Source organism: Pochonia chlamydosporia, chromosome 1 (genome assembly GCF_001653235.2).
Source record: "Pochonia chlamydosporia 170 chromosome 1, whole genome shotgun sequence".
NCBI lineage: Eukaryota > Fungi > Ascomycota > Sordariomycetes > Hypocreales > Clavicipitaceae > Pochonia > Pochonia chlamydosporia.
Window position 1 is genome coordinate 7,633,615 of NC_035790.1, and position 26,420 is coordinate 7,660,034.

General features: G+C 51.1%; 9 protein-coding genes across 9 annotated transcripts; 8 read left to right on the forward strand and 1 right to left on the reverse strand.

The window, feature by feature from the left end:
• Positions 1-434: 434 nt before the first annotated feature.
• VFPPC_02015 (RNA polymerase II subunit 3) lies at positions 435-1,643 on the forward strand (the record flags this gene model as incomplete). Its single annotated transcript, XM_018281741.1, has 3 exons — positions 435-506; positions 589-1,157; positions 1,220-1,643. The coding sequence occupies 3 exons, from the start codon at positions 435-437 to the stop codon at positions 1,641-1,643; spliced, it is 1,065 nt and encodes a 354-aa protein (XP_018138793.1).
• Positions 1,644-2,131: 488 nt separating this feature from the next.
• VFPPC_13187 (dicarboxylate carrier protein) lies at positions 2,132-3,269 on the reverse strand (the record flags this gene model as incomplete). Its single annotated transcript, XM_018290964.1, has 3 exons — positions 2,132-2,216; positions 2,274-2,952; positions 3,107-3,269. The coding sequence occupies 3 exons, from the start codon at positions 3,267-3,269 to the stop codon at positions 2,132-2,134; spliced, it is 927 nt and encodes a 308-aa protein (XP_018138794.1).
• Positions 3,270-4,362: 1,093 nt separating this feature from the next.
• Positions 4,363-5,832, forward strand: VFPPC_02016 (phenylalanyl-tRNA synthetase alpha subunit (PodG); the record flags this gene model as incomplete). The annotated part of the gene is made up of 1 exon (XM_018281742.1): positions 4,363-5,832. The coding sequence occupies one exon, from the start codon at positions 4,363-4,365 to the stop codon at positions 5,830-5,832; it is 1,470 nt and encodes a 489-aa protein (XP_018138795.1).
• Positions 5,833-11,129: 5,297 nt separating this feature from the next.
• Positions 11,130-11,888, forward strand: VFPPC_16689 (calcipressin; the record flags this gene model as incomplete). The annotated part of the gene is made up of 1 exon (XM_018294442.1): positions 11,130-11,888. One exon carries the CDS (start codon positions 11,130-11,132, stop codon positions 11,886-11,888), a length of 759 nt encoding a protein of 252 aa, XP_018138796.1.
• A 618-nt stretch (positions 11,889-12,506) lies between these two features.
• On the forward strand, positions 12,507-13,457 carry VFPPC_02017 (mitochondrion organization and biogenesis protein; the record flags this gene model as incomplete). Its single annotated transcript, XM_018281743.1, has 1 exon — positions 12,507-13,457. One exon carries the CDS (start codon positions 12,507-12,509, stop codon positions 13,455-13,457), a length of 951 nt encoding a protein of 316 aa, XP_018138797.1.
• A 758-nt stretch (positions 13,458-14,215) lies between these two features.
• On the forward strand, positions 14,216-15,344 carry VFPPC_02018 (epidermal retinal dehydrogenase 2; the record flags this gene model as incomplete). Its single annotated transcript, XM_018281744.1, has 2 exons — positions 14,216-14,686; positions 14,742-15,344. 2 exons carry the CDS (start codon positions 14,216-14,218, stop codon positions 15,342-15,344), a joined length of 1,074 nt encoding a protein of 357 aa, XP_018138798.1.
• An 899-nt stretch (positions 15,345-16,243) lies between these two features.
• On the forward strand, positions 16,244-18,735 carry VFPPC_02019 (HET domain-containing protein; the record flags this gene model as incomplete). The annotated part of the gene is made up of 2 exons (XM_022428258.1): positions 16,244-18,491; positions 18,554-18,735. The coding sequence occupies 2 exons, from the start codon at positions 16,244-16,246 to the stop codon at positions 18,733-18,735; spliced, it is 2,430 nt and encodes an 809-aa protein (XP_022284107.1).
• A 1,737-nt stretch (positions 18,736-20,472) lies between these two features.
• On the forward strand, positions 20,473-21,940 carry VFPPC_02020 (1,3-beta-glucanosyltransferase gel3; the record flags this gene model as incomplete). The annotated part of the gene is made up of 3 exons (XM_018281746.1): positions 20,473-20,596; positions 20,654-20,865; positions 20,933-21,940. 3 exons carry the CDS (start codon positions 20,473-20,475, stop codon positions 21,938-21,940), a joined length of 1,344 nt encoding a protein of 447 aa, XP_018138800.1.
• A 966-nt stretch (positions 21,941-22,906) lies between these two features.
• VFPPC_02021 (MYB DNA binding protein (Tbf1)) lies at positions 22,907-26,162 on the forward strand (the record flags this gene model as incomplete). Its single annotated transcript, XM_018281747.1, has 5 exons — positions 22,907-22,955; positions 23,108-23,493; positions 23,554-24,115; positions 24,177-24,659; positions 24,715-26,162. The coding sequence occupies 5 exons, from the start codon at positions 22,907-22,909 to the stop codon at positions 26,160-26,162; spliced, it is 2,928 nt and encodes a 975-aa protein (XP_018138801.1).
• Positions 26,163-26,420: the final 258 nt, after the last annotated feature.

Here is a 26,420-nt window from a genome sequence, read left to right on the forward strand (position 1 = left end):
AATGCGGGCTTAGGTCTTCGATTTGCACAAGCTGAATGTTGTGGAAAAGTCGAGCAGCTGTCACGCAGCTGCCAGGCAAATTGGACGACGGGGATTTTTTTTTTGCTTATCGTGTTTGATGGGCAGTCCGATAAGAAGTGTGTCGGACTATTGCTTCTCCGGATGGCACCAAGTGCAATGGGGTGCACCGTTGGTGGTGGCACGGCGGGCGCCTGCAAGGGCTGGTGCATATTGCTTATGAAAGCGCTGTGCTTTTGCTGAACTCACCTACTGTAAGACCAGACGCTTCCCAACTTTCGCCCTCAACGACACTCCAGCTTGCCGCCTTTGCCACGATCCCCAGCGCATCGAGAATTTCTTCCAGAGCCTTGGCATACCGTACGACGTGCTAATAGCGTTGGTCCGCGCCTGCGGCGTCTGCCGACTCGGCCAAGATGGACGGCATGGATTATGATCCCATGGTGATGGACGGCGAGCCTGAGCAGCCCCAGGTCACCATCTCAGCTGTAAGGCGCACTTGAACCCAAGATACGCTGTATCTCTTGTTCGGTAGACAGATTCTAACGTGTTCCTCGTTCCTTATTGTAGGCCGACAACACACGCGTTGACTTTGCGCTCTCCAAAACCAACCTCTCCTTCGCCAACTCGATACGCAGAATCATCCAGGCCGAAGTGCCAACCATTGCCATCGACCTCGTCGAAGTCGAGGTTAACACGTCAGTACTTGCCGACGAGTTCATCGCCCACAGACTGGGTCTCATTCCCCTCAACGCCAAGGGTGTAAACGAACTCAACTACTCACGAGATTGCGACTGCGAGCAATACTGCGAACAGTGCAGCGTTACCTTGACTCTGCATGCGAGATGTACCAGTGACGAGATTATGAAGGTGTACGCGCGGGATTTGGTCGTTGACGGCCGCCATGCCAGCCAGGTCGGGACGCCGGTCATCAACGATCCTGAGGGAATGGGATGTTTGATTGCCAAGCTGCGCAAGGACCAGGAATTGAAGCTCACGTGTATCGCGAAGAAGGGCATTGCCAAGGAACATGCCAAATGGATGCCTACGTCTGCCGTAGGTTTCGAATACGACCCTCACAATAAGTTGCATCACTTGGACCTGTGGTATGAAAACAATACGGATCCCAATAAGGAATGGTATGTATCGTTGCGCTTTCTAGATTCACACCTTTCGGTCCTCTAACAGATGCAACTCGCAGGCCTAAAAGCAAATACGCCGAATGGGAGGATCCCCCTCAAGAAGGAGAGCCGTTCAACTACGACGCAGTCCCCGATCGATTCTACTTCGAAGTCGAAACGTCAGGCAGCATGGAGCCCGACCAGATTGTGCAAGGCGGCATCCGCGCTCTCCAACAAAAGATTGGTGCGCTCCTAAAGGGCCTGGATCCCAAGAAGTACGGCGGAGAGGAGCCGGCCGAGTTTGACGGCCCGAGAAGTCCAGATATGAATATGGACGGTGGCACGACACCCTGGCAAGACGGAGGATACACCACTCCCTACGGCGGCAACATGACTGCCTATGGTGGGGGAAACACTGCGTACGGAGGAGGCAACAACACGGCATACGGAGGGGGTGCCGGCGCATACGGAACCACGCCCTATGGCCAGTCGTCGTGGCAGTAAATCGGAAACCGGCGTTTCTTGGGCTGATTGGGAGGCTAAAGGGGAAAGCCATTTATGGAAAGTATTGGTTGCAACAGTAAATTTAGGCAAATATTTAGCGTACGGGTAACGTCGCTTCTGGTTTTTGTACAGTATGGTAATCCTTTGGCACAAAAAGGAGCACGGCGGCAATTAGAAAAACAAGTCAATTTAGCAGGGTGTTGTGTGCAAGGTCTCGACTTTCGTATTCCTGTGAAAGTACATGTCCAAGAGGGTGCGCAATTCTTAATGTAACTTTTCGTATATACATTCCATGTAAATAGCCAAGCTGTTGTCTAAAATGCCCTCCATGTCTTCCACCCCTGGCAACACGCAGTATCGCATGTCAAGAATCCGATTATCATCAGTGAATGCTAGTGAGAACAGAAACAAATAATGCAAAACGGATATAGCCTCCCCAAGTCTAAATGTAACGCCTGATCTGTATGTATACAAGGACTGTCCCCATTTTAAAGCTTCTTCTCTTCCAAACCCTTGACTTTTCGATACGTTTTGCGGTGCATCTCCAAAAAGATGAATGTGCAAATAGTGTGCCTATGAAACTCAGTTAGCCATTCTCACTGATGCGCTTGTAAGGCGAGCAAAACTTACGGTCCAAGTCTCAAAAAGCTAGGCACCCACCCCTTAAACATCCATCTCAGACCATCAGTCTTGTAAATATCCCCCACTATTCGAAGAATGCCCTGCTTCTGCGTAGACGACATGACCCTCGTCTTGATCACATCAATGGGGCTCGTCGCCGTCGCAGCAGCCAATCCCGCCAAAAACGACGCCGAGAAATGCGTCGTCAGCGTATCCCCCAGCGGCGTATAGTCAATAAGCAGCCGCTTGAAGGTGTCGTACGTCGCCAATTGGCCCGCCGTCATGACAGCAGCACGACTACTGTTGGGGAGCCAGCCCCTGAACCAACTGAGCGCGCCTTCTTCCCTCGCCATGCGCACCATGCCGTCGATGGCGTGCTTGTAGTTGCGCCGCTCGTTCACGGGCAGCGCTGCGTCGTGCTGCATGCGCACGTTGAGCACGTCGGCAAAGTTTCCTGCTATGCCGCCTAGGAAGCCGGACGTTACGGCCATGGCTGTCAGGGCGGGGAAGGAGGGCTCGCGGCCGGATCGGGTGTATCGGGCCTTGATTTCTTCGTAGACGCCGAATCGTACGGTCGAGTAGGTGAGTTGCCGGAGGAGGGAGGCGGATATGCCGTTGTATAGGCCGAGGGGACCGTCTGACTTGACGATGTGGACGAATGTGCCGCTCATGGATTTGGGGGCGTCGCCTTTGCGCATTTGTAGCCGGACCTGTGGGTTGTTAGATGTTCATGTTCATGGTTTGATGTTGATGTATGCGGTTCATGTCGCGGCGGAGTGAGTCGTACTTTTACTATTCGCAAGTTAGCAACAAATTACTATCATGGCATCAGATACACTTACCCAGATCTAGAGGATGGGTAACACACGCCGCCATACTGCTCGCACTTCCTCCAAACCAAAACGGATACCGGATGGGAGGTCCTCTCTTCTTCTTGCGCTGCTCGGCCCGCTCCTCCTTTGTGAGTTTGCGGGCCGGCGTCGACTCTTCAGCCGTGGAGGTCATGATGTGTGGGTTTTTGCTCGTCACAGCCGGGAAGCTTACACCTGCATCGCACGGCTTCGGCAAGTTCGCCGCCGTTTGGTATCGATCCAGTCGGCGCGTTGGAGCTTCTGATTCCCCAATTGCTCAAGCAGGTGAGCCGGCTGGTTTGCGCAAACAATGCGAGGCAGTGGACCAAGATGCGAAGCAGACGATGAGGTGAGTGAGAAGCATCGGGTGCCAAATACTTTTCGGCTTACAATCTCGGCCTTGACGTCGGCTGAAGGTGGCAGAAAAATGGGACCCGATGGTAGGCGGTGACGTAGGTGTGTCTGGAATCAGGAACATGCCGCCTGCATGTGAGGCGGGTTTATTCCACTTGATGGGTCATAGATTTGGTGGTTGTGTTTCTGAGACGAGGTGTATTGGGGGTACTATCTTTGTTCTTTCAATTGCCTTGGATTGATTCTACTTGAATGTCATAGCAACATGGCCTGCTCTGTGCTTGGCCTGACTTATAAGGCGACGGATATTCTCCGTCAGTGTTCAATTGATCTGAAATGATAGAACAACCGTTGAGAGTAATGAGACGGATGAATATGACGCTAGACTAATTTTAATTAAACATGAGACGTTGGCAACAGCAGTAGTTGGTGTGATTTCTTGGATCTTTCTTTTTGACCTTTTAAGCTTGGTCCACGGATTGTGCTGTTTCACATCGCACCAGTTTGGTTAGATCCCTTGCAAGCTTATTGATTAATTGATTTGAGGTCTTTACAGCGCAATTCACAGATTGCGCTATGGTATACAGTATTCATTAGTGTGATTTGTTGGATCCTTTTCGATCTTATGATTGATTGATGAAGATTTGTTGAATCACAAATCCACAGACTACTATAGGGTAGCCTGCATCCTCAACCATCTCAGGTCCATCCAGACTTTGGACTTCAACCTTGTTCAAACAAAATTGCGTTCAGGCTCCCCACGAACAATTGGCGCCGAGGCCGTCGACACTGTGGCGCATAATGTAAACTACGGCACACAATTACACATACGATAATGTCGATACGAATTGGGACTATGCGTGGCCTCTTGAGGTGCAGCCGCCAAGCCTACAATGCACAAAGCTCGCTGCGACAACCATGCGCATTTCGTCATTTTGCCTCCTCGGGTTTGTCCTCCCTACCCTCTACTGGTCCAATTGAAGCCATACTCATACTTCAATGCGCACACAGGAGTTCTACTCTCGTCGAAACTAGGAAACGAGGCAAAGACATCAGTCTCGATCCGCGGCGGCACATACAAAACGGATCCCGCATGGTTCAATGTACCCTCAAACGTACTAGATGCGACGTCAAGGAGACTTCACCTTCAAAAAGATCACCCCGTGTACATTACCCGACAAATTATCGAATCCAACTTCCCCTCTCCCACATACAAGTACTATAACGAATACAACCCAGTTGTATCGACGCACCAAAACTTTGACTCACTCGGCTTCCCCCCAAACCACCCAGGACGAGCTTTGTCTGATACTTACTACATAAACGACAAGACTCTCCTTCGAACACACACCAGCGCTCACCAGGCCGATACCTTCCGAGCCGACGAAAGCGACGGTTATCTGATTTCCGCAGACGTCTACCGACGAGATGCGATTGATCGAAGTCATTACCCCGTCTTCCACCAAATGGAGGGCGCCAGATCCTGGGATAGAAGCAAGGTTCCCAACGGAGATATCGCTGCCGCCGTGCGAGCTGACTTGGAGAGCCTGCCGAAGCACAACGTCGAAGTGGAGGACCCAAACCCGCCTTATCACGATGAGCGCAACCCTCTACAAGACTGCCATTCTGCAGCTGAAGCCCAGGCTATCGGGGAGCACTTGAAACGATCCCTGGAGAACATGGTGGTGGACGTATTTTCCAGAGCCAAAGCAGCTGCTCTGCGCGAGGATCCCAACTTCATCGACGAGCCACTACGCATGCGCTGGGTGGAGGCATACTTCCCATTCACGAGCCCCTCATGGGAGCTGGAAGTGTACTACGCAGGAGACTGGCTAGAGGTACTAGGCTGTGGTGTGGTCAGGCAAAGCCTCTACAACAATGCCGGTGTGCCATCGCAACTGGGCTGGGCTTTTGGAATTGGCATCGATCGCATTGCCATGCTGTTGTTCAAGATTCCCGATATCCGGCTCTTCTGGTCCCAGGACCAGCGGTTCCTTTCCCAATTCACCGGCGTATCTGACAACCTCGACAACCTGAAGAGGTTTGCGCCATTTTCAAAATACCCGCCTTGCCCCAAGGACGTTTCTTTCTGGCTGGCGTCCACATCGGCTGCAGGAGGAAATACAAAGGGAAACTTTCACGAAAATGATGTCATGGAGATTGTGCGCAACGTGGCAGGCGATGTTGTCGAGGATGTCAGGCTCATTGACGAGTTTGTGCATCCAAAGACGGGTCGTAAGAGCATGGCGTATCGCATCGTGTATCGCAGCCTGGAGCGTACTCTGACTAACGAGGAGGCGAATACGTTCCATGAAGGTGTGCGGGAGGCTCTTGTTAAGGAGTTGGGTGTTGAGCTACGGTGAAGCCGCGCGCGTGTGTGAGGGAAGGGATGGTCGGCGTGACCTGTTGTACGGTATGGGTAGCTTGTTACATTGTAAGATATGTATATTACACCGTGGTTCTGGGATCCAAAACAGCGTGTTCATTATTGTAGAAACAGTCAGCTCATCAATGCTCATTTCGGTCTCATCTCTTCCGGAACTGGAAAAGTCACGCATCCAAGACTTCACTTCTTCGCAGAACGCAACACTACCAATGTCCGTCCTTCCAATCTCTCGCACCCAAGCGGTCATCATACATAAGTGCCGTGCTGCAGAAGATATAACGGTGGGGTTCATTGAGGCAGTGTCGTCTTGGCATTGCTTGCAGTTGAGATGTCACTTCTTCAACGACTTACACGCGACGGTGGAGCTTGACGATTAAAGTATGTTGCCACATTGACAATTTCTACATGCATATGCACAAACTTCTACATTGGTACGAGCTATCCCTTGTAAAGTAGCTACCTGGGTGAACAACTATCAAGTAGAGCTCTCATGGAGTGGCGTGCAACTTCCCAGGTGACATACCAACGACGAGATAAACCTCATCCTCCATCCCAACATCTCATCCGTCCACGGAATACCATACTAAGCTCCAGGTTCCTCTACTGCCCAACCCGGTGTCTGGAAACGACACCGTTCAGAACATCTGATGTCCCACACTGAACGCCTTCTTTCCAATATACCAATGCATAGCTTCACACAAACGTGTACCGGGTCGCACTGCATCAGCTTCGCCCCGATTACACAGAGTAACGCAAGTCAACGTCCAGACGGATCTTGTCCTGTTATGTTTCTCACACCGTCCTCCAGCGCCAGGAGGTGTCCATCCGTTGGGAGTAGCATAGCACACCGCCTGGTTACCCAGTTTTATGGCCATATTGTTGATATGTTGAGCCAAAGAGGTGGAGTTGCTTGTGTTCGCTTGTCTGTGGTGTATACATCCTTGTGCTCGGATATTACAGACGCCTCTTGTATTTGCTTGCAACCGAGCGGGATGTATTGAGTTGGGTAAATTAGTCTTGCGGGATGTGTTCCACAGCTTATCGGTTCCGTTCTTCCATGCCGTATCGGGACTTTGCTTGATTGTCTTGCGTTCGTTCAGATCAACTATAATTTGCTCTCTGCTGGATCGAGGGCCACTGATAACAGCTCTTTGTTGGACCTGGCTTGCGAGCCCATTGCTCCGTGCTCACAGACCGTAAATATGCCGTACTTTCGGGAAATAGCGGCGTTATGACATAGATGAGACCACTGGCAACCTAAGGTACCGGTTTCTATTCTTCTATACCTTCATGTGAGTCGTCTGCATCGCGGTACGTTAATGGTGCAGAGCACTTGTGTTTGCACTGTCAAAAGCCATTTCAATCTGGCCCCGGTGCACGTATTCCGACACCGCCAAATATCTCCCAATTCAGTACTCTGATAAGGGTACTTCCGTTGATATCAGCGGGAGTGCCCTTGCCTCGCATGACTAGTAGCACGGCAGGACACGTCGACAGGATTATCATTCGAGTGACACATGCGCCAAGTAGATCATTGCAAAAGCTTAGTCACATAATACAACCAATGCAGTCTCGATTTTGCTTTCGAATTGGGTTCAGAAGCCTTGGTGCCAGCCAGAAGGATGGCGGAACCGGAGTTGACAGTCGGGAAGACAGTGGACAGCGCTATGCCCAGACATTCAAAGTCTTGAGGGAATTCCTGTTCTTGTTTCATAACTTGTAAGTTTAATGGTAAGCCTGTTAGCCATGAGGCGGTGAAGAACTGTAGCTAGACCGCAAGCGTATTGAACAACTGAGGCGGATTCTCAGGCGTATTGGAGGCGCAACCGGCCCTACTGAAGATTCCTCGACGAGGAGTTATTGCAATTGGAAGCTACCGAGATGATTAGTTTAGTTTGGAGCCATCACTGCCACAGGGAAATGCCACGATGATTGGCTCCTGGGATCCATCTACGTTGCAGGTTAGTCCAGATGTATGGAGTAGTTGATATGGGTATTTTTCCACATCTTGGAGCTCCCGCTGTTAGCGGCATGCTAAAGCGTATCGAGAGGGACCGAATCCATGCAGATTTGACTCCATATACTTTCATTCATTTGCAATACCTGTCTCCAAAGCTAATTGTTAGCTTGTTGATACGGTGGATGCTGTATGCATCGCGATCATGCATGGGATTCTGGGTGGTTGAACACGGAACCGTACTTACATTGCAGACTCATGCGAAACAAGACGAAAACGTTGAAAAGTTAGGAACAATGTATTCTGAGGCGAAGCAATTTCAAATTTGAGTGCACCAACCTCCGCAATGTCACTTTATTGTCTTGTATCCGCCCGGATGCCCGCTCATTGCCTAAACTGTATTGCTGAGGTGGCTGTGCAAAGCGACAGAACCGAAACGAGGACATTCGATGCCACAACAATCTCACGACACGATCATGGCATGCCAAGCACCGCATCTCAACTCGTCGTCATTCACCACAGCCTCAATAATACTTTCCATGCTTTTATGCCAAATGCCATTTACCTTTAGGCCAGCATTTCCCGAGCAGCTCACGCCACTGCCTCTCGCTTGTCGCACAGGCAAAGGCATCTCCATCAGGATCTACTTCAGAGTCAAGAGGCAAGGCTCAGTTGCTGCCAAGGCCTTGGTATTTGGCAGCACAGCCCCGTCCATCGGTACTCACAAGTCCCCATTTCCCGTGGCATCACGCATATGCGACTGAATCGTCTTGCACGTGGCATGAGGCCAGTCGTGAAGAACGTGCTGCAAAAAGTATGCAAGGACACCATGACACTTTGCTGGCTACGGCGTGAAGAAGCCGTGGGAACCTGTTATCATGGCATCCAGCCGCACACCACATGCTTAAGCCGTTGACATGGCTCCAGATAAGTCTTGGAGAGTAAGCCGACCTTGAGGCTTGGATATTGGAAATGAAACCCATGACCACTTTCAAGGTCGAAAAGTCACGGAGCTGTGGTGTTTGCAGCCACGTTGCTTGCGAGTCGTTCTTGAAGTGGGTAGAAATCAACACAACTCGGCTGTGAATTTCATACGCGGCAATTAAAGCACTGAAGCGGTTCCAAGACGAAAATTTGTCCTGCGGTAGGCCGAAAAAGGAAATATTTGTTTTCAAGTGTAGTGTCTGAGGCTGTCGGAAACAAACAGTCAACCGTTGTTTGATAGTCGGTCATGGCTAAGAACTTGAGAAACGCTATCAAACTGTGAAACACAGGTCTCATCCCTTTAAAGCTGTCATTAGACTTGCTGCAAAGTCCGAATCCTTGGCAGTCATGAAAATACGGTTCGTTGTAATGATGCCATTGGCCGCAAGGTACTTCATTGACAGACAGCAATGTGGCATATTGAACATCAACGATGCCAAGCGGGATGAAGCACATACCCGCAAGCTTAGCATCAGCTCCGATCCCCTCTACCTTCTGCTAACTGCGAGCTTACTTAATTGGTCGTTAGCAAGCCGTGTCGTCCTGAACGGTGAGATATGTCTTGCTAGTGGAAGCCATGTTCTTGAGTAGTTGGGACGTTACGCGGGTTAGACACGGACCAGTTGACTTATACAAAGAGTTACAAAAGCAATACGCCCTGACCAATTATCATGTCGTCCGGTTTAATCGGCAAGCTCATCTTTGGAAGTCGGTCGTTAATCTGTCACATTTTGTTGTCGAAACGAGTTGTGACACAGAGCTAACAAGCGTGGTAAAACCGTCCAAAGCCATCGGGTGAGTTCCGCATGCATGTAGGCAGACTGCAAGAATTCAAATTGTTGCAACACTGACAGTTCATCCTCGAGCGTTGATGTTACTCCATGCTGTTTCAGGTTCGATCCGCACAAAATTTCTGGTATCACGCTCCTGATCGGCACCGTTGCACAAGGATCCGTTATCAAGATACAAAGGCCATGGCCCATGATACTGTTGCAGTCTCAGGGTGTCACGTACGACACAGCCTACATTCAGACCCAACAGTCCAAGACAATCGTATTTCGCAGGCCGTCTTCGTACCTTGCATATCACTGCGCCGACTTGGTGACGGAAACAAGTGGCTTTTGCCATGCGAAGCTGACGAGGCTGAATATCTAGATCTGAGGCTGAACTTCGCATTCCACGCAATAGCATCAAATGCATTGCGCAAGGTACGGAAGTCGTGGGATAGTGGGTGGCAAAGGCGGCGATGCAGAAGCACAGTCTGCTGTCTGGTTTGCTCCATCAGGTTGTTTGCCTCCATGTCCATGTCTGTTGAAACAGGTCTGGTCCAGATGAAAAATGAAAAGCTTTTGTTGCACAGCCCGGTTCTAGCTGCTGGGCAAGGAGCTTCTCCGTGGTTGCAGAAGGAATACTCCGAGGCAGGCATTGCGGAGCGTCGTCCATCCCGTACACAGTGATTCCTGTCGTGCACTGAGTTCTAGAATTGTAAAAGCTTGCACCAGACCAGATGGAATCAGACCAGTTTGCAACTGAAGCGACGGGGATCGGAATGTTGGCCATCGGGGGTTAACTGGTTGGCTGCTTGAGCAGAGTGCCGCCACCATCATTCCGCGTGCATACTTTGGCTTTTGGTCCATGTGGTGACGGCCGCCCGTCGCTCCTTCGACTTCGTCGGGATTCCCTTCCTGGGTGGGCGGCTGCTGCGCCGCACCTTCCTCGCCGTCACTCATGACAAAGACCGCTGCTGCCGCACTTCAGCATTGGTAATGGAAGGAAGGTGCGGCCGCTCTGGTTGGTACGGAGGAGTACATGAGTACCTGGTGTACCTGGTTTGGCGGGTGCACCTGGGTACCTTGCCCAGATGCCAAGACCTCCGCATGCTCAAGTGCTCAGAGCCCCACTCTTGCGCTCACCAGCGATGTGTCAACTGCCACTTTGGGGCTGGGCTTGCGCCATTTCAGACATGCTACTGACCACTTGAACACCAATGGCTGGTGCTTGATGTCCTGCCCTCTTCGCCTCTCCATTTGTCCACTTCCCCACGCCATCGTTGAGACATTCTTTAAAGTTGTGCCTCCCTCCCATCTGGCCTTGACTGATCCGGCCTCCTTTGTGATCATTGACATATCTTCTAGGCATCTCATGTACAGCCTTTGAACTACGTATTCACAGTCCCAACGGACCTTTCACCACAAATATTATTTGATAGTCACGAGCCGACATTCACCTCTTTGCCACCAACAGTCGACCTTTGGTCCTGACCGCCGAATAAAGCTCCCATCGACGTCGTACAACTTGACGACAACCGACCAAACACCACAGCTACGCACATCATGGAGCTCTCTCCTCGCCCTTCGCGGTCATCTTCGTCGGCTTCGCGCAAGTCTGGCCTTACTCTTGACCTCTCCAACTTGCCACCCTTGACGCAACCCACACCGCCATCGAACACTCTCCTCTTTACCGGCCTGAACAACACAGACATCTTCCGACCAGACAACTTGGAGCGAATCCGGGGACTGATTGCCATGACGGCGCCTATCCATGCCTTTGCGCCGCTCAAGTCTTTCCGTCGCATTGTCATCTCCTTCTTCGATATCGATGCCGCCATCGCCGTCCGTGGGGTCTGGGATGGAGAAGCCATCATTGGCGATCGCTGCCGAGTCTACTTTGGACAGCAGACAAATGTCGAAGCCAAGGACGAGCATTTAGCCCTCCCTGACGCTGGCAAGCTGTTCTTCATCTCACCACCACCCAGCCCTCCTCACGGCTGGGAGGTTCGTCTTGAGGACGCCCCGAACAAGCTGGTTCATGCTGAGGACTTGGCGGAAGCCCTCTCCAAGCTGCACAACACTCGTCCTGGAATGGAGTCTCCCATTAGCCCTGCGGACGGATCTATTTCTGGGGGACGCACTAGGAGTCGTAGCTCGACCCTCATCTACCATCCCCAAGAGAACGGGTGCAGCCCAGACTTGCCCGCAGTGTTCGTTGAGGACATGACCGAGGAACCTGAGGCTATGAGCCCCATGGACGACTGCCGACCCATTATGGCGCATACGGCTCGCCCTCCAGTCGAGCTGATGCACGATGCATAAATACCCAACCTCTGGTTTCCTCAAGGACCCAAGAGACCGAAAATTCAAATTAAAGCATAGGCGTATTCAAGGCGTTGCGGCTATAGGTGCAATCAAAACTTGGCGTTTTTATTTTTTTTGCTGAGCTCAAGCTCTGGGATCATGGAACAGGAATTGCATACTGCATTGGAGGTTTAATATATTTGATTTCTCGTTACCTTTGCTCTAGAACCCGGCGAAACATTGCCATGGGAATAGAATGCTTAGAGTTGTATAATATAGGGTCGTATGACCAGAATTCAATACATGTCTATTTTGGATTTTACGGCATGTACGCTCCCGCTTGCATGCATTTGGAGCAGTTTAAAATGTTTAGTTTGCTATACTTGTTGTTGGCAAGGATCTGAGAGCCTCAGGCGTGATGGCAGACTTGAAATGCACCGTTGACGACTCCTGTCCGTCTGCTCCTGTATTGATGATGCGGACCCACCAAGACCCCTGCCACCCATTCGCCTGCCCCGTCATCCAAATTATTAGTCCCTATCCGCCAACTTTTCTTTTTCATCATCGAACATTAAACATACAAAGGGGGAATCAACGCGGCGAGCTGCACGGCTCCTAGACGCCCTCCAGCACAAAATGCATTGCCAATGTCGTGCAGCACCCTGGAGAACTTTCATCCAGGGCTTGGCACAAGTTCACAGCCTACAAATCTCGACCAGGACAGCTCGACCATGGCGTGCAGCGTCGGCACTCCCGTCTCCCGCGAGATATAGTCGGGGATTCACGGCTTCATCGGGCTGGAGACAGGAAGCTACGAGGTCGGCAGTCGCACCTGAAAACGCGACCGTCTCTGACAAAGATGCTGTCGCGGATGCAGCGGAACGGCCAACTGTGGCTGGGGCGAAACGCGCGCGAAGGAACCGAATGACCGATGGGAAGGCTGACAGTGAACCTTTGCCATGGAAATCGACGAAAGCTCGTGCGAACGATACTTCGCCCGCGGTACCAACGCCGAAACATAAGCATAACAAGTTCAAGCCTCTCGATCAAACATCCGACCCGAACGCCCTGAAGCCCAAGACTCCCGATTGGAAGAGCCAAAAGGCTGCTTTGAAGGAGAAATTTCCCGAGGGCTGGCAGCCTCGCAAGCGGTTATCCCCTGATGCTTTAGCGGGGATACGTGCGCTCAACGCCCAGTTTCCAGACACATACACTACAGAGGCGCTGGCAGACAAGTTTGAAGTGTCTGTGGAGTCGATACGGCGGATTCTCAAGAGTAAATGGACGCCGTCCGCGCAGGAGGAGCAGGATAGACAGGAGAGGTGGTTTAGGCGGGGGATGCAGGTGTGGGAGAGGAAGGCGGCTCTTGGGGTGAAGCCGCCGAAGAGATGGAGGCGGGAGGGTATTGTGAGGGATAGCGCGTGGCATGACAGGAAGAAGGGAGCGATTAGGCGAGAGAGGAAGTGGGAGGAGCAGGAGAGGGAGGATGAGAGGACGAGGAGGAATTATGGCGAGAAGGGCGGTGACGATTTTGCTAAGACGGGTGGAAGTGAGGACGGGAACGAGAATGGGAAAGGGGGATGGTAGGATTGGGCGGTCATGTACGATATTGGACTCTCTTCATAATTGGATACTGGATTCTTCTCATGAATTTGTGCTTGATGTGTTTGTGGATTGGGATGTGATGACGTTTACACGGTATTATAAGAGGACTGGGTTGCTGAGATTTGCTTTTACGTTTTGTAAAGATGTCATGTTTGGAAGCTGTGGGTTGCGAATCTTTGACCCGTCCGAGTCTTGTGTTACTCATTGCGAGCTACGTCAATCCATTGATGTCGATGTGGAGTTGCACAATGGGACGATACCAAGCCAACTGGCTCAAAGCTGTGCGGGCATTCAACAAGCAACACTACTCCCATGTCAAACGGTCATCACGAAAACAAAATCAAACCTCTTGAGCATTGACCTCTTCACGCCAGACCTTTCATCCGTAAAGTCACAAACACGACAAGGCTGCGGTCCCTGAGATCCACGCTCGGTAGCCGCCGCCTCAAACCAGGGTCCCACCAGACATTCAAGTCGACCCATTCGTCAACTCGAGAACTTGCAGCTAACGACTAGCTCTAGAAACCAGGGGGTACGTTGGCGTCCAGCTTGTGCTTCACATGCCTCCAAAAATGTTTCAACCTCACAGCTAGTCAATTCAGTCCACGTCTTCAACCCATCTTCTTCCCATTCTTCTTCTCAACAATCTCTCTTTTCAACTTTCAATTCCTCCCCAAAGTCTCTGGTGCTACGTACGCACCGACCAGTCTTTATCCTCCCCATCACATTCTGTCGTCACCATGTCTTCAAGTCGCTACCGCCCACCACAGCGCGACTCCTGGTTCGCACCTCTATCCATCGATCTCCTCGTCAAGGTCCTCAACGTGACCTTCCTGCACCCCTTTGTATGCTGGATCATCCCGCTGTGCTTCCGGGCGCAGACCGTCCGGTGGGATGCCCCCCGCATGATTGTGTCCATAGTCTGGGCGACCTTCATCACGCTTTGCTGGGTGGCGGGCGTGGTCAACCAGCGCATTGCGTACGGGCTGCCCAGGGAGGTTGATCTCAGCGAGGAGGTTATTGTGATTACGGGCGGTGCCAGCGGCCTGGGCATGCTGGTCGCTGAGGTGTATGGCATGAGGGGTGCGAGCGTGGCCGTGCTGGATGTGAATGACATGGAGAATGAGGAGGCGCGGGGGGTGACGTATTACAAGTGTGATGTTGGTGATAAGGAGCAGGTGAAGAAGGTGGCGGGCGAGATTGAAAAAGATGTGAGTTTATTTCATGATGGACATGAAATTCGGACGTGAAACTGATACTCGGTAGCTCGGAACACCCACCGTCCTCATCAACAACGCTGCCGTCGTCATAGGCAAGTCCCTCCTCAACTTGACATTGGACGAAATCGACACCAGCCTGTCCACCAACCTCCTCGGCCCGTTCTACTGCCTCAAGACGTTCCTCCCGGCCATTATCCGCGGCGGCACCGGCGGCACCGTCGTCAACATCTCCTCTGTCATCGGACACCTTGGCGCCGCTCAACTGACAGACTACGCCGCCGCCAAAGCCGGTCTGACTGCTCTGCACCGCTCTCTAACAGCTGAGCTGCGCGAGACACACCCAGAGATTCGGACCGTTCTCATCACGCCTGGGCAGTTGAGCACGCCGCTGTTCTATGGGGTCCAAACGCCGAATACGTTCTTTGCGCCCGTCGTGGAGCCCGTTGATGTGGCAAAGGAGATTATTGCCGCTATTGATAATGGCAGAGGCGCGACGGTCGCAATGCCGCTTTATGCGCGGTGGGTGGATTGGTATAATGTGTTGCCGGCCGGGATGCAGGTGCTGGCGAGGTTGGTGGCCGGTGTGGATAGAGGGATGAAGACGTTTATTGGGAGACAGGGGCTAAAGGATGAGTTGAAGACGAGGTAGATTTACTGGCGCTGGACGCTGTTATGTAGATAATGTATATGTATGATGTATGCTTGGGTTGGATGGTGAAGTAGGATGAGAGCTGTCATGATAGAAATAGGACACGAGGGATATTTCTAGGCCAAACTACCTGTTGTTAGACATGCGGGAGGAGGGAATTTAATAGACATATCCTGCCTTGTGTAGCAATTATCTGATATTGAGGGCTAGTAGCTTGTGTAAGCAGGTGATTTCAGGAACCGAGGTTGAGAGCTCAATGACAATGACCCAGAGGTAGGCTGAACCTTTGAAGCTCAGGCGACATCTAGCTAGACATGAAGGCGTACAACTATGTTCGTGTTAGTTTAACAACCTTGGAACCTAAACGGCCGCATCCTGTCAGTTGTATGCGGTACCATTCTTTGGGTACACAAAGCAGTCGTCTTGGCTTGCTGTCATGACGGATACCACTTGGGTACATGACCACTGCACGATTGTTAAAAAGTCACTTCAGCGCTCAATTGTCACTAGCACTTTCTCGACTGAACTTGTAGTTTTGCACCTGTGCTTGAAAGCGATTACCCCACCGTCATGTGTATAAGTGTTGTATGCGGCTGATAGTCTGGTTGTGCAGCCACATTGTTCCCAGCTGAGAAACCACAACTCGATAACAAGGCAACAATAGAATAAGGACATGCGGATTGAGTTCTAATTTGTTTCCTGTCCTGCGTGGAATTTTGGATAAAAACTCTTGAGAACTTCAGCCTCATTACAGGGGTTCCTAGTAGTAAGACGGGCATATCTTTTCCCGGCTGAACATAACGACGATTTTAAAACAATTTCTTTCAAGATATAAGCTTCAATTCTTGGACAATGATTCATTGCACTTCAAAAAACAGCTCTAAGAAACATCATACAAAATGTCGGACAAGGCACCCCCGCAACGTGGAGCTGCTCATCGCATCCTTGAACTTGAAGACCAAGTTAAAGGGCTGATGGAGACGGTCACCCTCCTTCATCAGATGTACCATCTTGACGCCCTGAACATCCCGAAGCCAGACCAATATGTCAAACAAGGCGGATATACAATGCCTGAGCTGCAGCAACGATTTGCCAATCCACCAGTCCAGGCGGGTCAGTCCACGACGACCACAGCACCAACTACAGCTCCGGCGGCGAATACTGAACCGCAAGAGGTCAATCAGCCGACAACATCTACTGCTCTTACGTTGGCAGATGTTCAAAATTTGCCACAATATACCTACTCGCCGTTAGATGAGGCATCTTCTGAGATCCGACTCCTAGCCTTGGACACATCCGGCTCCGGAGATGATGCTATCTCATGCAGACTCATAACAGCGAGCTTGGACGATGCCCCCGAATATCATGGAGCTGGGAAGTTCAACAAAAGCCCAATTGAGTGCTTTACGCCCTTATCATATTGCTGGGGATCGGCATCTTTCACGGAGCACATTATTGTAGACGGACATTCGTTCCTTGTCACGCCATCTTTACACACGGCCCTGCGGCACTTTCGCAATGTCATTGAACCACCTGAAGATCCCTTCAATAAACGAGACAGAAAGAACGAGACTTACTGGTGGGTTGATGCCATATGCGTCAACCAAAAGGATGTTGCTGAGAGAAACAGCCAAGTTGGTCTCATGACGCGGCTGTACAGGGTGGCCCGAATGGTGCATGTTTGGCTGGGAGAAGAGAGGGATAATAGCTCGCAGGCTATGAACCTCATCAAGGACTTGGCATATCTTCCCTCAAACCCGGACGACATGGAATCTTGGAACTACATACCGAAGAAGGCTGGACAGACTCATCGACCAGACGGGCCGGGTCGGCGAATGAAGAAGCTTCCGGTGCACGACACCACTGTGTTGTCGGACGAGGAGAAACTGGAGAATTATACTGCGCTTGTTAGCTTCTACCAGCGCCCTTGGTTCTCTCGAATTTGGATCAGGCAGGAAATAGCGCTTCCGGAGGACGTGGCTTTCCATTGTGGTGTTGAGACGTGCAACTGGAAAGATCTTATGCGCACGGCAGACATTCTGACGTACCTGGCTGATGAGTATCATTTGCCGACTTTGCAAATCGACGGGTTGCGAGACCAAGACTCGTACGGTTCCTGCTTTCAAAAAGCGTTGGGATTGTATGAGCTCCGCGAAGAGATGGGCCGCCGGGGAGGGCAAACGTACGGCGAGCTTCATTCTCTGGCACTGAAATGGAGAGATTGCCAGGCCACCGATCCAAGAGACAAGGTGTTTGCCATGTTGCCACTGATAAACCCTGATGAAACTGATATTCAAGCGGATTACCACAAAGATAAGCTCAAGGTGTATAAAGAAACGACACTGAGTCTCTTGAGAAGCAAGACGGACTTTTTGTCAGGCTGTCAGAATCCTTCCCGGTCAAATGGTTTGCCATCATGGGTCCCGGACTTGGAAGTAGCTTCCAAGCCTCTGTTGACAGAAACAGATTTTGGTTACAACAAGAGCCCTGACCAATGGGGAGATGAACCAGATGACGTGGCCAATTTTGTTTACATTTCTGATCAAGAGAGACTTGACATTGAAGGTGTCATCTTTGACGAGGTTCAAGACATTAGCAAAGATGATTACATCTCCCCAGAATCGTCTAATGAGAATATACGCACAATATCAGAGCAGTGGCGGGAGTTCTACGAGACTCGCAGAGACGCCTTATTTGAAAGCTGGGAAGCCCAGGGCAACTGGGATGGAAGGGACGAATGCATATCCATGTTTGATATTCCTTTCAACGAAAGTAACTGGAAGTGGCAAGTCCTGCGTAACACGGACGTGGACAGATACCGACTAGGTGGTGACCGCGATGGGGTTCGCTTCAAGCGATGGGATGACGACACTATAGATCATGACCCCGTACTGAAGAAAGTCAAGCGGCTTCTGCCATCAGATGACAGTCCGTTCTCTTCTATTCTTGGCCAAGAGGACGAATACTTTGCATATTTTCGTCCGTTAGCCATTGGACGAAGAATGTTTTTCTCATCCAGAGGAGCTATTGGCCTAATCCCAGCTGAGGCCCGGGTAGGAGATGCGATCTGCTTCTTTGACGGATGTGGTTGCCCGTTTGTTATCCGAAAGGCTGAAAACGACACATGGGTGATTGTTGGACAAGCCTGTAAGTGAATATCGGTTGGTTATACCGTGTAACAGTGTACGAAAGACTGACACTTGTGACAGACTACTTTGGCAGAATCGTGTTGTATCAGTCTCTGAAGAAGCTGCAAAAAACGGCAATCCGTCGTGTAAACGGCGATCACTCGAGGTACCGGCTGCGTCGTATACTGGCTCGTATTATGGTTGTAGAATATATGAGACAATATTACTACGTGGTGTGTAAGACTCAGTTGAAATCACTCTGATGGTTGAGTCGTATTCGTAACAAGATCTGTGCTGAGAAGAATACTGTATCAGCATTGAGCAATTGAAGTGAATGATAGTCTCAAGCTGTTCAATCAATGTTGTTTGGCAAGGCGCGGACTCCAAGCTCCAGATGAAACATTAGGACGAGGACTGGTGAGTTGTGACGTGCGTGATTGGGCATGACAAGGATCTGGTTGAACATGGAGGTGCGGGTGCAACGCCATTGAGCGATTCTCTTGCCTCTTCAATGGCCCTTCAATGTCGAATGAGTGCCTAGCAGGAAACCTGGAGAAGCTCTTCGTGGCATCCATTCATGAATTGGCCAAAAGGTTAGAAGAGCTCACCTCGACACTTTAGGCTGTATTATACAGAGCACTAGAGTACTTGTCGTCATATCGGGCCTGTTAGCCCGCCTCGTATTGTGATGGCACCAAACAAGGCAATATACATGGATGTGTCTGAACATCAAATTGATGAATGCAATAAAGTACGAGGTACCTAGGTAGGCAGGTTTGGGTCAGGACTCAGGAGAATACGGGTTGCTTGCCTTAGCGTTGCCTTGATATCGCCTAGCTCCTTCCGAAATTAATTTCAGGGCCAGGCGCTTGTTGTGGAAGGAACCAGACTCGACCAGAGCTCAATGTTCATTCAAATGTTATGACCAGACTGGCCATTGCATTGAGACTCCAGCTATGATGGAAGGTAGGTTGAGAGAGTGCCTTTGCAAGAAGGCATGTGGCAGAGCCAATGCGAGGGAACAAGTTAAAAGCAGGTCGACGATGCAGCATTCTCAAATCAAGATTTTTGTCTTTGTTTCATATGCAGCGTATTTCGTCATCTCGTCACTGGGTGCGTAGCTCTATTACCGTATCCATTTTCTTGGGGAAGGTGGCAAGCCCAAATAGACCATGGCCGAACCCCAGGCTGGCATCAACCAGACATGGACCAGACATGGACCTTCTTCAATTTCCCCTGGTCTTCTGTTCATCCACCAATGCGCCTAACCAGACTTACATGGGTCAGCACGTTACCAGTCCAAATGAAAGCGCCATGAGACGGAAAAAAAGCTTCTAGGGTGTTTTTAGCACATTCTGAAGTTCACTAGCTAACGACTTTGGCCCACTGAATTGCTCCTCGTGGCTCGAAAACTGTGGATTCTTTCATCATCATGGATTGATTCATGGCCCCCCTGCCCCGTCATCTAGGTCCAACGGTAACAGATTTGAGCCAACGGCCAGCAGAGTCAGCAGCGACCATGGATCCCGGCGATTACTATTTAGCGGTAGTCATGTCCAACACGAGTTGGTCGCGATTGCGATCTTTGATCAGAACTGCCCCAGCTCTTTCCAGGTCGTCGTGATCGCAGTTACCCGTCGTTCGTTTCTCCGGGTAACCCGTTGGTTCGACTTTTGTCCACTCTTCGTTTTGCAATTTCGCGCAACCTTGCCGAGTACTTGTCTCACCGTGGCATTTTGTGTGCTTTTGGACGCAATACGGATTACACTACCGTCGCTCATCCGTTTCGGATTTCGCTTACCACTTGGGGATTCTTGGGACTTGCTGCTGAGACATTTTGGGCTTTGTCTTCTCTGGTAATAATCCAGGGAAATTTTGAGTCGGACGTTCTATCTATGCTTTGCTTTGACTCGAACCAATTTTCGGTCCTTGTGCGGTTCTGTTTGAAATAGAGCAGGTTACCCGACTGGGAAAACCTCCCCTTTTAACCACAGGTTACGATGAAGCTCACTACCGTCTGCACGGCATTGTTCGGCTTGGTTGCTTCTGTTGCTGCTCTTGATGCCGTGGAGGCCTACGGAAACAAGTTTTTTAACAAGAATGGAACACAATTCTTTGTAAAAGGTAAGCCGAGCGGTTCGGGGACACTCTCTAACCAAGTGTTGTTCTAACAATAAATAGGCGTTGCCTATCAACTTGTCCCCGATGATCCCCTCGTTGACACTGAACAATGTAAACGGGACTTTTCTCTCATGAAAGAATTGGGTGTCAATACAATCCGAGTCTATCACGTTGATGCCAAAGCTAAGCACGATGGGTGCATGAAGGCTTTGGATGATGCAGGAATTTATCTCCTTGTTGATATGGATACCTTTGACACGTACATTGAGGCTGTAAGCATACTTTCAAATTGGGACCTACGCATAGTCCCTCCTCCATCCATGTTTAACAGTTACGCAGAAAGGACTTTACTGGAACTCGACTCAGTATGAAAGGTACTCTGAAGTCATGGACGCCTTCCACAGTTACGACAACGTGTTGGGATTCTTTGTTGGCAACGAAAACATTGCCAAAAAGGACGATTCCCCAGCCGCTCCTTTTCTCAAGGCCGCTGCTCGCGACATGAAGGTCTACCGGGACAGAAAAGGCTACCGTACTATCCCAATTGGGTACTCCGCCGCGGATATCGTGCAGCTTCGCCCTATGCTACAGGACTACCTCACGTGCGGTGGTAATTCGTCCGAGATTGTCGACTTCTTCGCCCTCAACTCCTACTCCTGGTGCGACCCTAGCACATTCGAAACATCCAGCTACGACAAGCTACAAGAGTATGCCAAAAATTTCCCCGTGCCAATCTTTTTTAGTGAAACAGGTTGCAACGTTCCCGGTCCCCGGTTATGGGATGACCAAGACGCCATCTTTAGCAAGCCAATGATTAACGACTGGAGCGGTGCTATTGTCTACGAGTGGATTCAGGAACAGAACAACTACGGCTTGATTTCCTATGGACCTAAGGTCGACGCTTCCCAACAGGGCCAAGACGTTGTTGACGGCTTCACTCGCAAAGGCAAACCGACCCCAATTAGTCCCGACTTTAACAACCTCAAGACTAAATGGGCGAGTATCCATCCCACCGGTGTGATGAAGAAGGACTATGATCCCAAAAAGGTGTCGACCCGGGCTTGTCCGACGTCAACTGCAGGTGGATGGTGGCAAGTGAATGGAAATGTACAGTTGCCAACGGTTGGTGAGACCTTGACGGGCACCTTTACCAGTCAAGCCAGTGCCACTGCCGACCCATCAGATAAGCCTAAACCTACCGACAACAGCAAGGGTGGCAGCGGTAGCAGCAATGGCAATGGTAGCGGCAAGAAGGACGAGGACAATGCGGCTACCCACGACAGGCAAGTTGCCGCCGCCGGAGTCAGCATTGCGGCTGTTGTGTTGCTCTTCGCTCTGGTGCTGTAACCAGGAGTGACTTTTGCTTCGGAGAGTTTGTGAAGGTTGTAGACGACTTCCCGGATACCCAGCTCACGATGCAATTGTTTTGCTGCCTTTTAGAGGGCACAGCTTACCTGCTGGCAAGCGCTGTGGCCACTGCATTCTTGGTACATATGTCTTATTTTCTTGTTCATATACAACTTTTGTGGACTGGTGTGAATGTAACATACATGATGAATGGATGGATGAATTGGGGTTGATGTATGCAATATTACAGATAGACAAATTTCACGAATTGGCGACTTAGCATTATGTGTTTGAGTTCTCACAGGTGACGTGCTCATCATGCTCTGGAATTTGACCGTGGGAATCAAGAGTCGTCACTGTGAATGGAATCCAACAGGAGCGCTCTTTGTTCGAACTTGTACTGCGAATCACCAAGGTGGATACTGGAGCGTCTTCTGAACAGTGATGATGACTAAGTTCACTTGCCCAGCCACCCATGACAACTAGTACCATGCCGCCGCCGGCTTTGTCCATGAGGTCGAGGATGGGGGATACGGAACTGGGAATGGAAGATACATGGAGCGAGAGATACTGTAGTACGGACGCATCTACAATCACAATCAAGAATACGCCGTCTTTTGTACCGGCATAGTCTGTGCAGAGGCATTTCCCTCTCGTGCATGTACGAAAACAGCCAATTTTGAAATTTGGTGGCGACGAATAAATTTTGCTCAAATGCTGTGTCGGTTGTGTATCTAGTCCGGCAGAATTTTGGGGCACGATATAAGGGCAATCGAGTGACTGACTCAGCAAATTTTCTCCGACCGCCCGCCATCATTGAACCCATTGCCGCGCCGCCTCAGTCAGTAGTAGCCCGCCATCGAAAAGAGCTGCAACGAACTCGACTTTTGCCATCTTGCACCCAATTTTCGCTGGCACACCACGTCGCATGCATTCCTCGCTGCTGCAATCGACACAATTGGCATCATGGCCGAGTCGGCGTTAGCTGCGGCCAGTGCCGTTCCTGCCGCGACAGGTATGTCTTTTGCCTTGCTCCGACAGATGGACATCGGTCCCGCCACCAGGACAACTGACTGTCGCAAATGGCGCGCGGGGCCCTGGATGCGACGACGTCATTGTGAATGGAATTGTATCCGGGTACAGTGTTACTAATGAAGTTTTCTGCAGATATAAAACAAGAAAACGACCCGACTGGCTTGGAGGGCCTCGACTTTGCACTGCCGCCAGAGCTCGCCTCGAAACGACCATTCGAAGATGTCAGCACCACTACCGCGGCACCAGAGGCCAAACGAGCAAAGACGGAGACTGAAACGGAAGAAGCTTCACTTGAGGATGGGTTGGCACTATTGGTACAGAATGCGCTGTCAAATGTTGGCGATCTAGTCGATCAATTTACGAGTGGCAACCATTCGTTACCAGAACCACCCGCATCTGATCCTATGGAACTGGACACGGCTATACCGCTGCCTGAGCCGCCTATTGTTCTAGCGACATTTGCATCAGATCCCCAAAAGTACATTCGCGACGCCAATGTCCATGCGCTAGGCAATCTCGTAAGTCGTTGCACTACCAAGCGACCAAAAACATCCTTGACTGACCGGCGCATTGCCTAGGCCTTGTCGCTCTTGCTTATTCTCGTACAACCGCCGTTCGAAGATACCATCAAGCTAGTTCGAGGCTCAGCATCACAACACCAACAATCATATCGCAAGCTAAAAGGCTCGTTCGAGCACGTCCGCGAACTGTACTCAACAGGACCAGTCTTATCCGCCGATCAACTTGAATTACGAGATTTTGATTCCAGAACCTTTATCGAACTAGCAAACCTTGCGCAGTTGGGCTCATGGTTGGTTGATGGAACGCCCAAAGCACTCTCTGAAGCCGACGAAAATTTTCTGGCAATGTTCCAGTGCCAGCTATCCGACCTGCCTGCTGGAATGACGGAACTGTATTTGGGCATCAAGACTCAAAGAGCGATTGAATTTCTCGTTGAGAAGGAGCCGGAAAAGCCATCGGAGGAGGTTATTGGAGAGGTTTTGACACAAGGTCTTGAAGATGCGTTGAAAGAACAACACGGTGGCGGGGAGTTGACGACTGCGGACCAAAGCTTTGTGTCTTCGGTGCAAACAAGGAAAGAGACCTTGCAAGGGGAGGTAAAGGAACAGTCGGAGCCAGGTATGTTTTCAACGGGATGGGGTTACGTTGATGGATGATGGTGGCTAACTGGCTATTGAAGCTGCACTTCGAGATAAACATCCCGCGGAAGACCTTTTGAGAAGCTACTTGGAATACGCCGCCGACCGACTGAAATCATTGACAGATTTGGGTAGCAGATTAGGAGTTACGATAGAGCTCAGCAGTGGCGAACCGCAACCAGAAGTCATCGAGGACGCGTCTGGCGAGGCCGATTTGGATCTGGACGATTTATCTTCCTTCTTCGAGAAGACGGCTTCTGGCCTTGTCCAGAATGCCTTGGCGGGATTGTCAGAGGAGCCTCCCGAGGCGATCCCAGCAGCGGGCGGAGAGGCAGCAGCGCAAGCTTCAAACGCTGAGAATAAGACAGAAACCGCTCCGGCACATACCAACGGCAAGATTGATCTGATGACGGACTACAAGGAGCTGGAGGCTCTTGTTGCGGAGAGCACATCAAACTATGTAAAGACGACGCTTCACGGACTCTCACCCGTTCCCTACCAACCCACCGTCCCTACCAGTACCAGTAAGTTTGTCGCTCAATATCGCGTCCGCATCAACCTTCTAATGCAGTTTCACAGCCGAGAGCATGGCCGCTCAATTACCCTACCTTACGCAACTGCAACACCATCAAGCGCAACATCCATACTACACCTATACACAACCACCCCCAGAGCCGCAACAACCGCCAGCTCCTGGTGAAAACCTGCCGCCCAACCAGACGTTCCCTAGTGCGATACTGTACGACAAGGCGCGGCAAGCTGCCCTCTCGAAGTCCTCTGCTCACACTAGAAGGGAGGGACTTCACTCAACTCGTCGACCTTGGACTCAGGAAGAAGAGAAGGCGCTCATGGCTGGCCTCGACATGGTCAAGGGACCGCATTGGAGCCAGATCTTGACGCTGTTTGGTCAGAATGGCACAATATCAGATATACTCAAGGACAGAACGCAGGTGCAGCTCAAAGATAAAGCCAGGAATCTCAAGCTCTTCTTCTTGAAGACTAATTCTGAGATGCCGTATTACCTCCAAGCTGTGACGGGCGAGCTCAAGACCCGAGCACCAACGCAAGCTGCGAGGAAGGAGGCCGAGGAGAGAGCCAGGCTGAACTCGGAGGAAGACCAGGCCAAACTCCAAGGGATCATGGCTCTGGCAGGCGGTCTGCAACATCCTCCTCATGGTCGGACTTCAGCCAGCCCTGCCAGTGCTGTTGGATCGGGAGTCGTGACGCCGGCGCAGGCAGCTCAAGCTCACGCGGCTTCGGCCCCTGCGCAGCATCATGTCGGGCATCAAGGTCATGGAGCAGGACAAGCAGGCCATGCAACGACGATGCCTCGGCCGCTGGTGACACCGGCATCTCAAATTCGCCCAGGTGTCCAGACTAACTCGCAGCAATTGTTGCACTCTGTTGCTCAAGCTCAAGCTCAGGCACATGCTCGTCCTCAAGCGCAGCTGCCACCGCAGGTTCCTCGACCGCAAGGCCAGCCACAGCATCAGCAGCAACTTCAACATCAACATCAACAGCAGCAGCAGAGACAGCCTCATCCTCAGCCGACGCCGCAACACACACAACCGCAGCCACAGGCGCAACAAGCCCAGCCAACGCAGCAACATCAAGCTCAGCAGCCAACACGTACACCTCCTACACCACAGGCGGCACCAAACGCACAAGCGCAAACAAACACAGCTGCAGCCCAGCAGCAGCAACATCATCCTCCAGCAGCAACAACATCTACCAACGCAAGCACGCCGGCTACGGCTGCAGCTACGGCGCCGCCTCAACCCACGGCCTCAGCTACACCGGTGCAGCCACCGCAAGCAGCTCAACCCGTCAAGCAAACGCCGCCTGTCCCGACGCCTTCACCAGCACCTCCAACTCCGCAGACGCCTTCTCTTCCTCAGGCGTCTCCGCCCCAGGCGGCACCAAAGCCAGACGGACCGACAAACCAGGAGCAAGACGACAATGCCGCAGAGGCAGCTCTCCTCGAGGGCCTGCAAGCCGTTGTAGCACAAAGTCTTGCCTCGTCATGATTGTTTGCCAGAGTTGGGGTTCAACGACCGTATTCTCGCCCTACTTTTTTGCAGTATGGAACGACTAGTACATGAATGAATTTATCTGTTTTCTGTTTATTAGGACGACTTATGATAATCAGCTACATAGCTGAGAATGGGTACTCGGCGCAAAGGGGACCATGTTTCTACAACGTACGAAAATGCTGGAGTAGTTTTTTTTTCTTTTTCTTCCCTCATTCATGATTTATAGAATCGGGCACGCGTCATTTTTCCCCC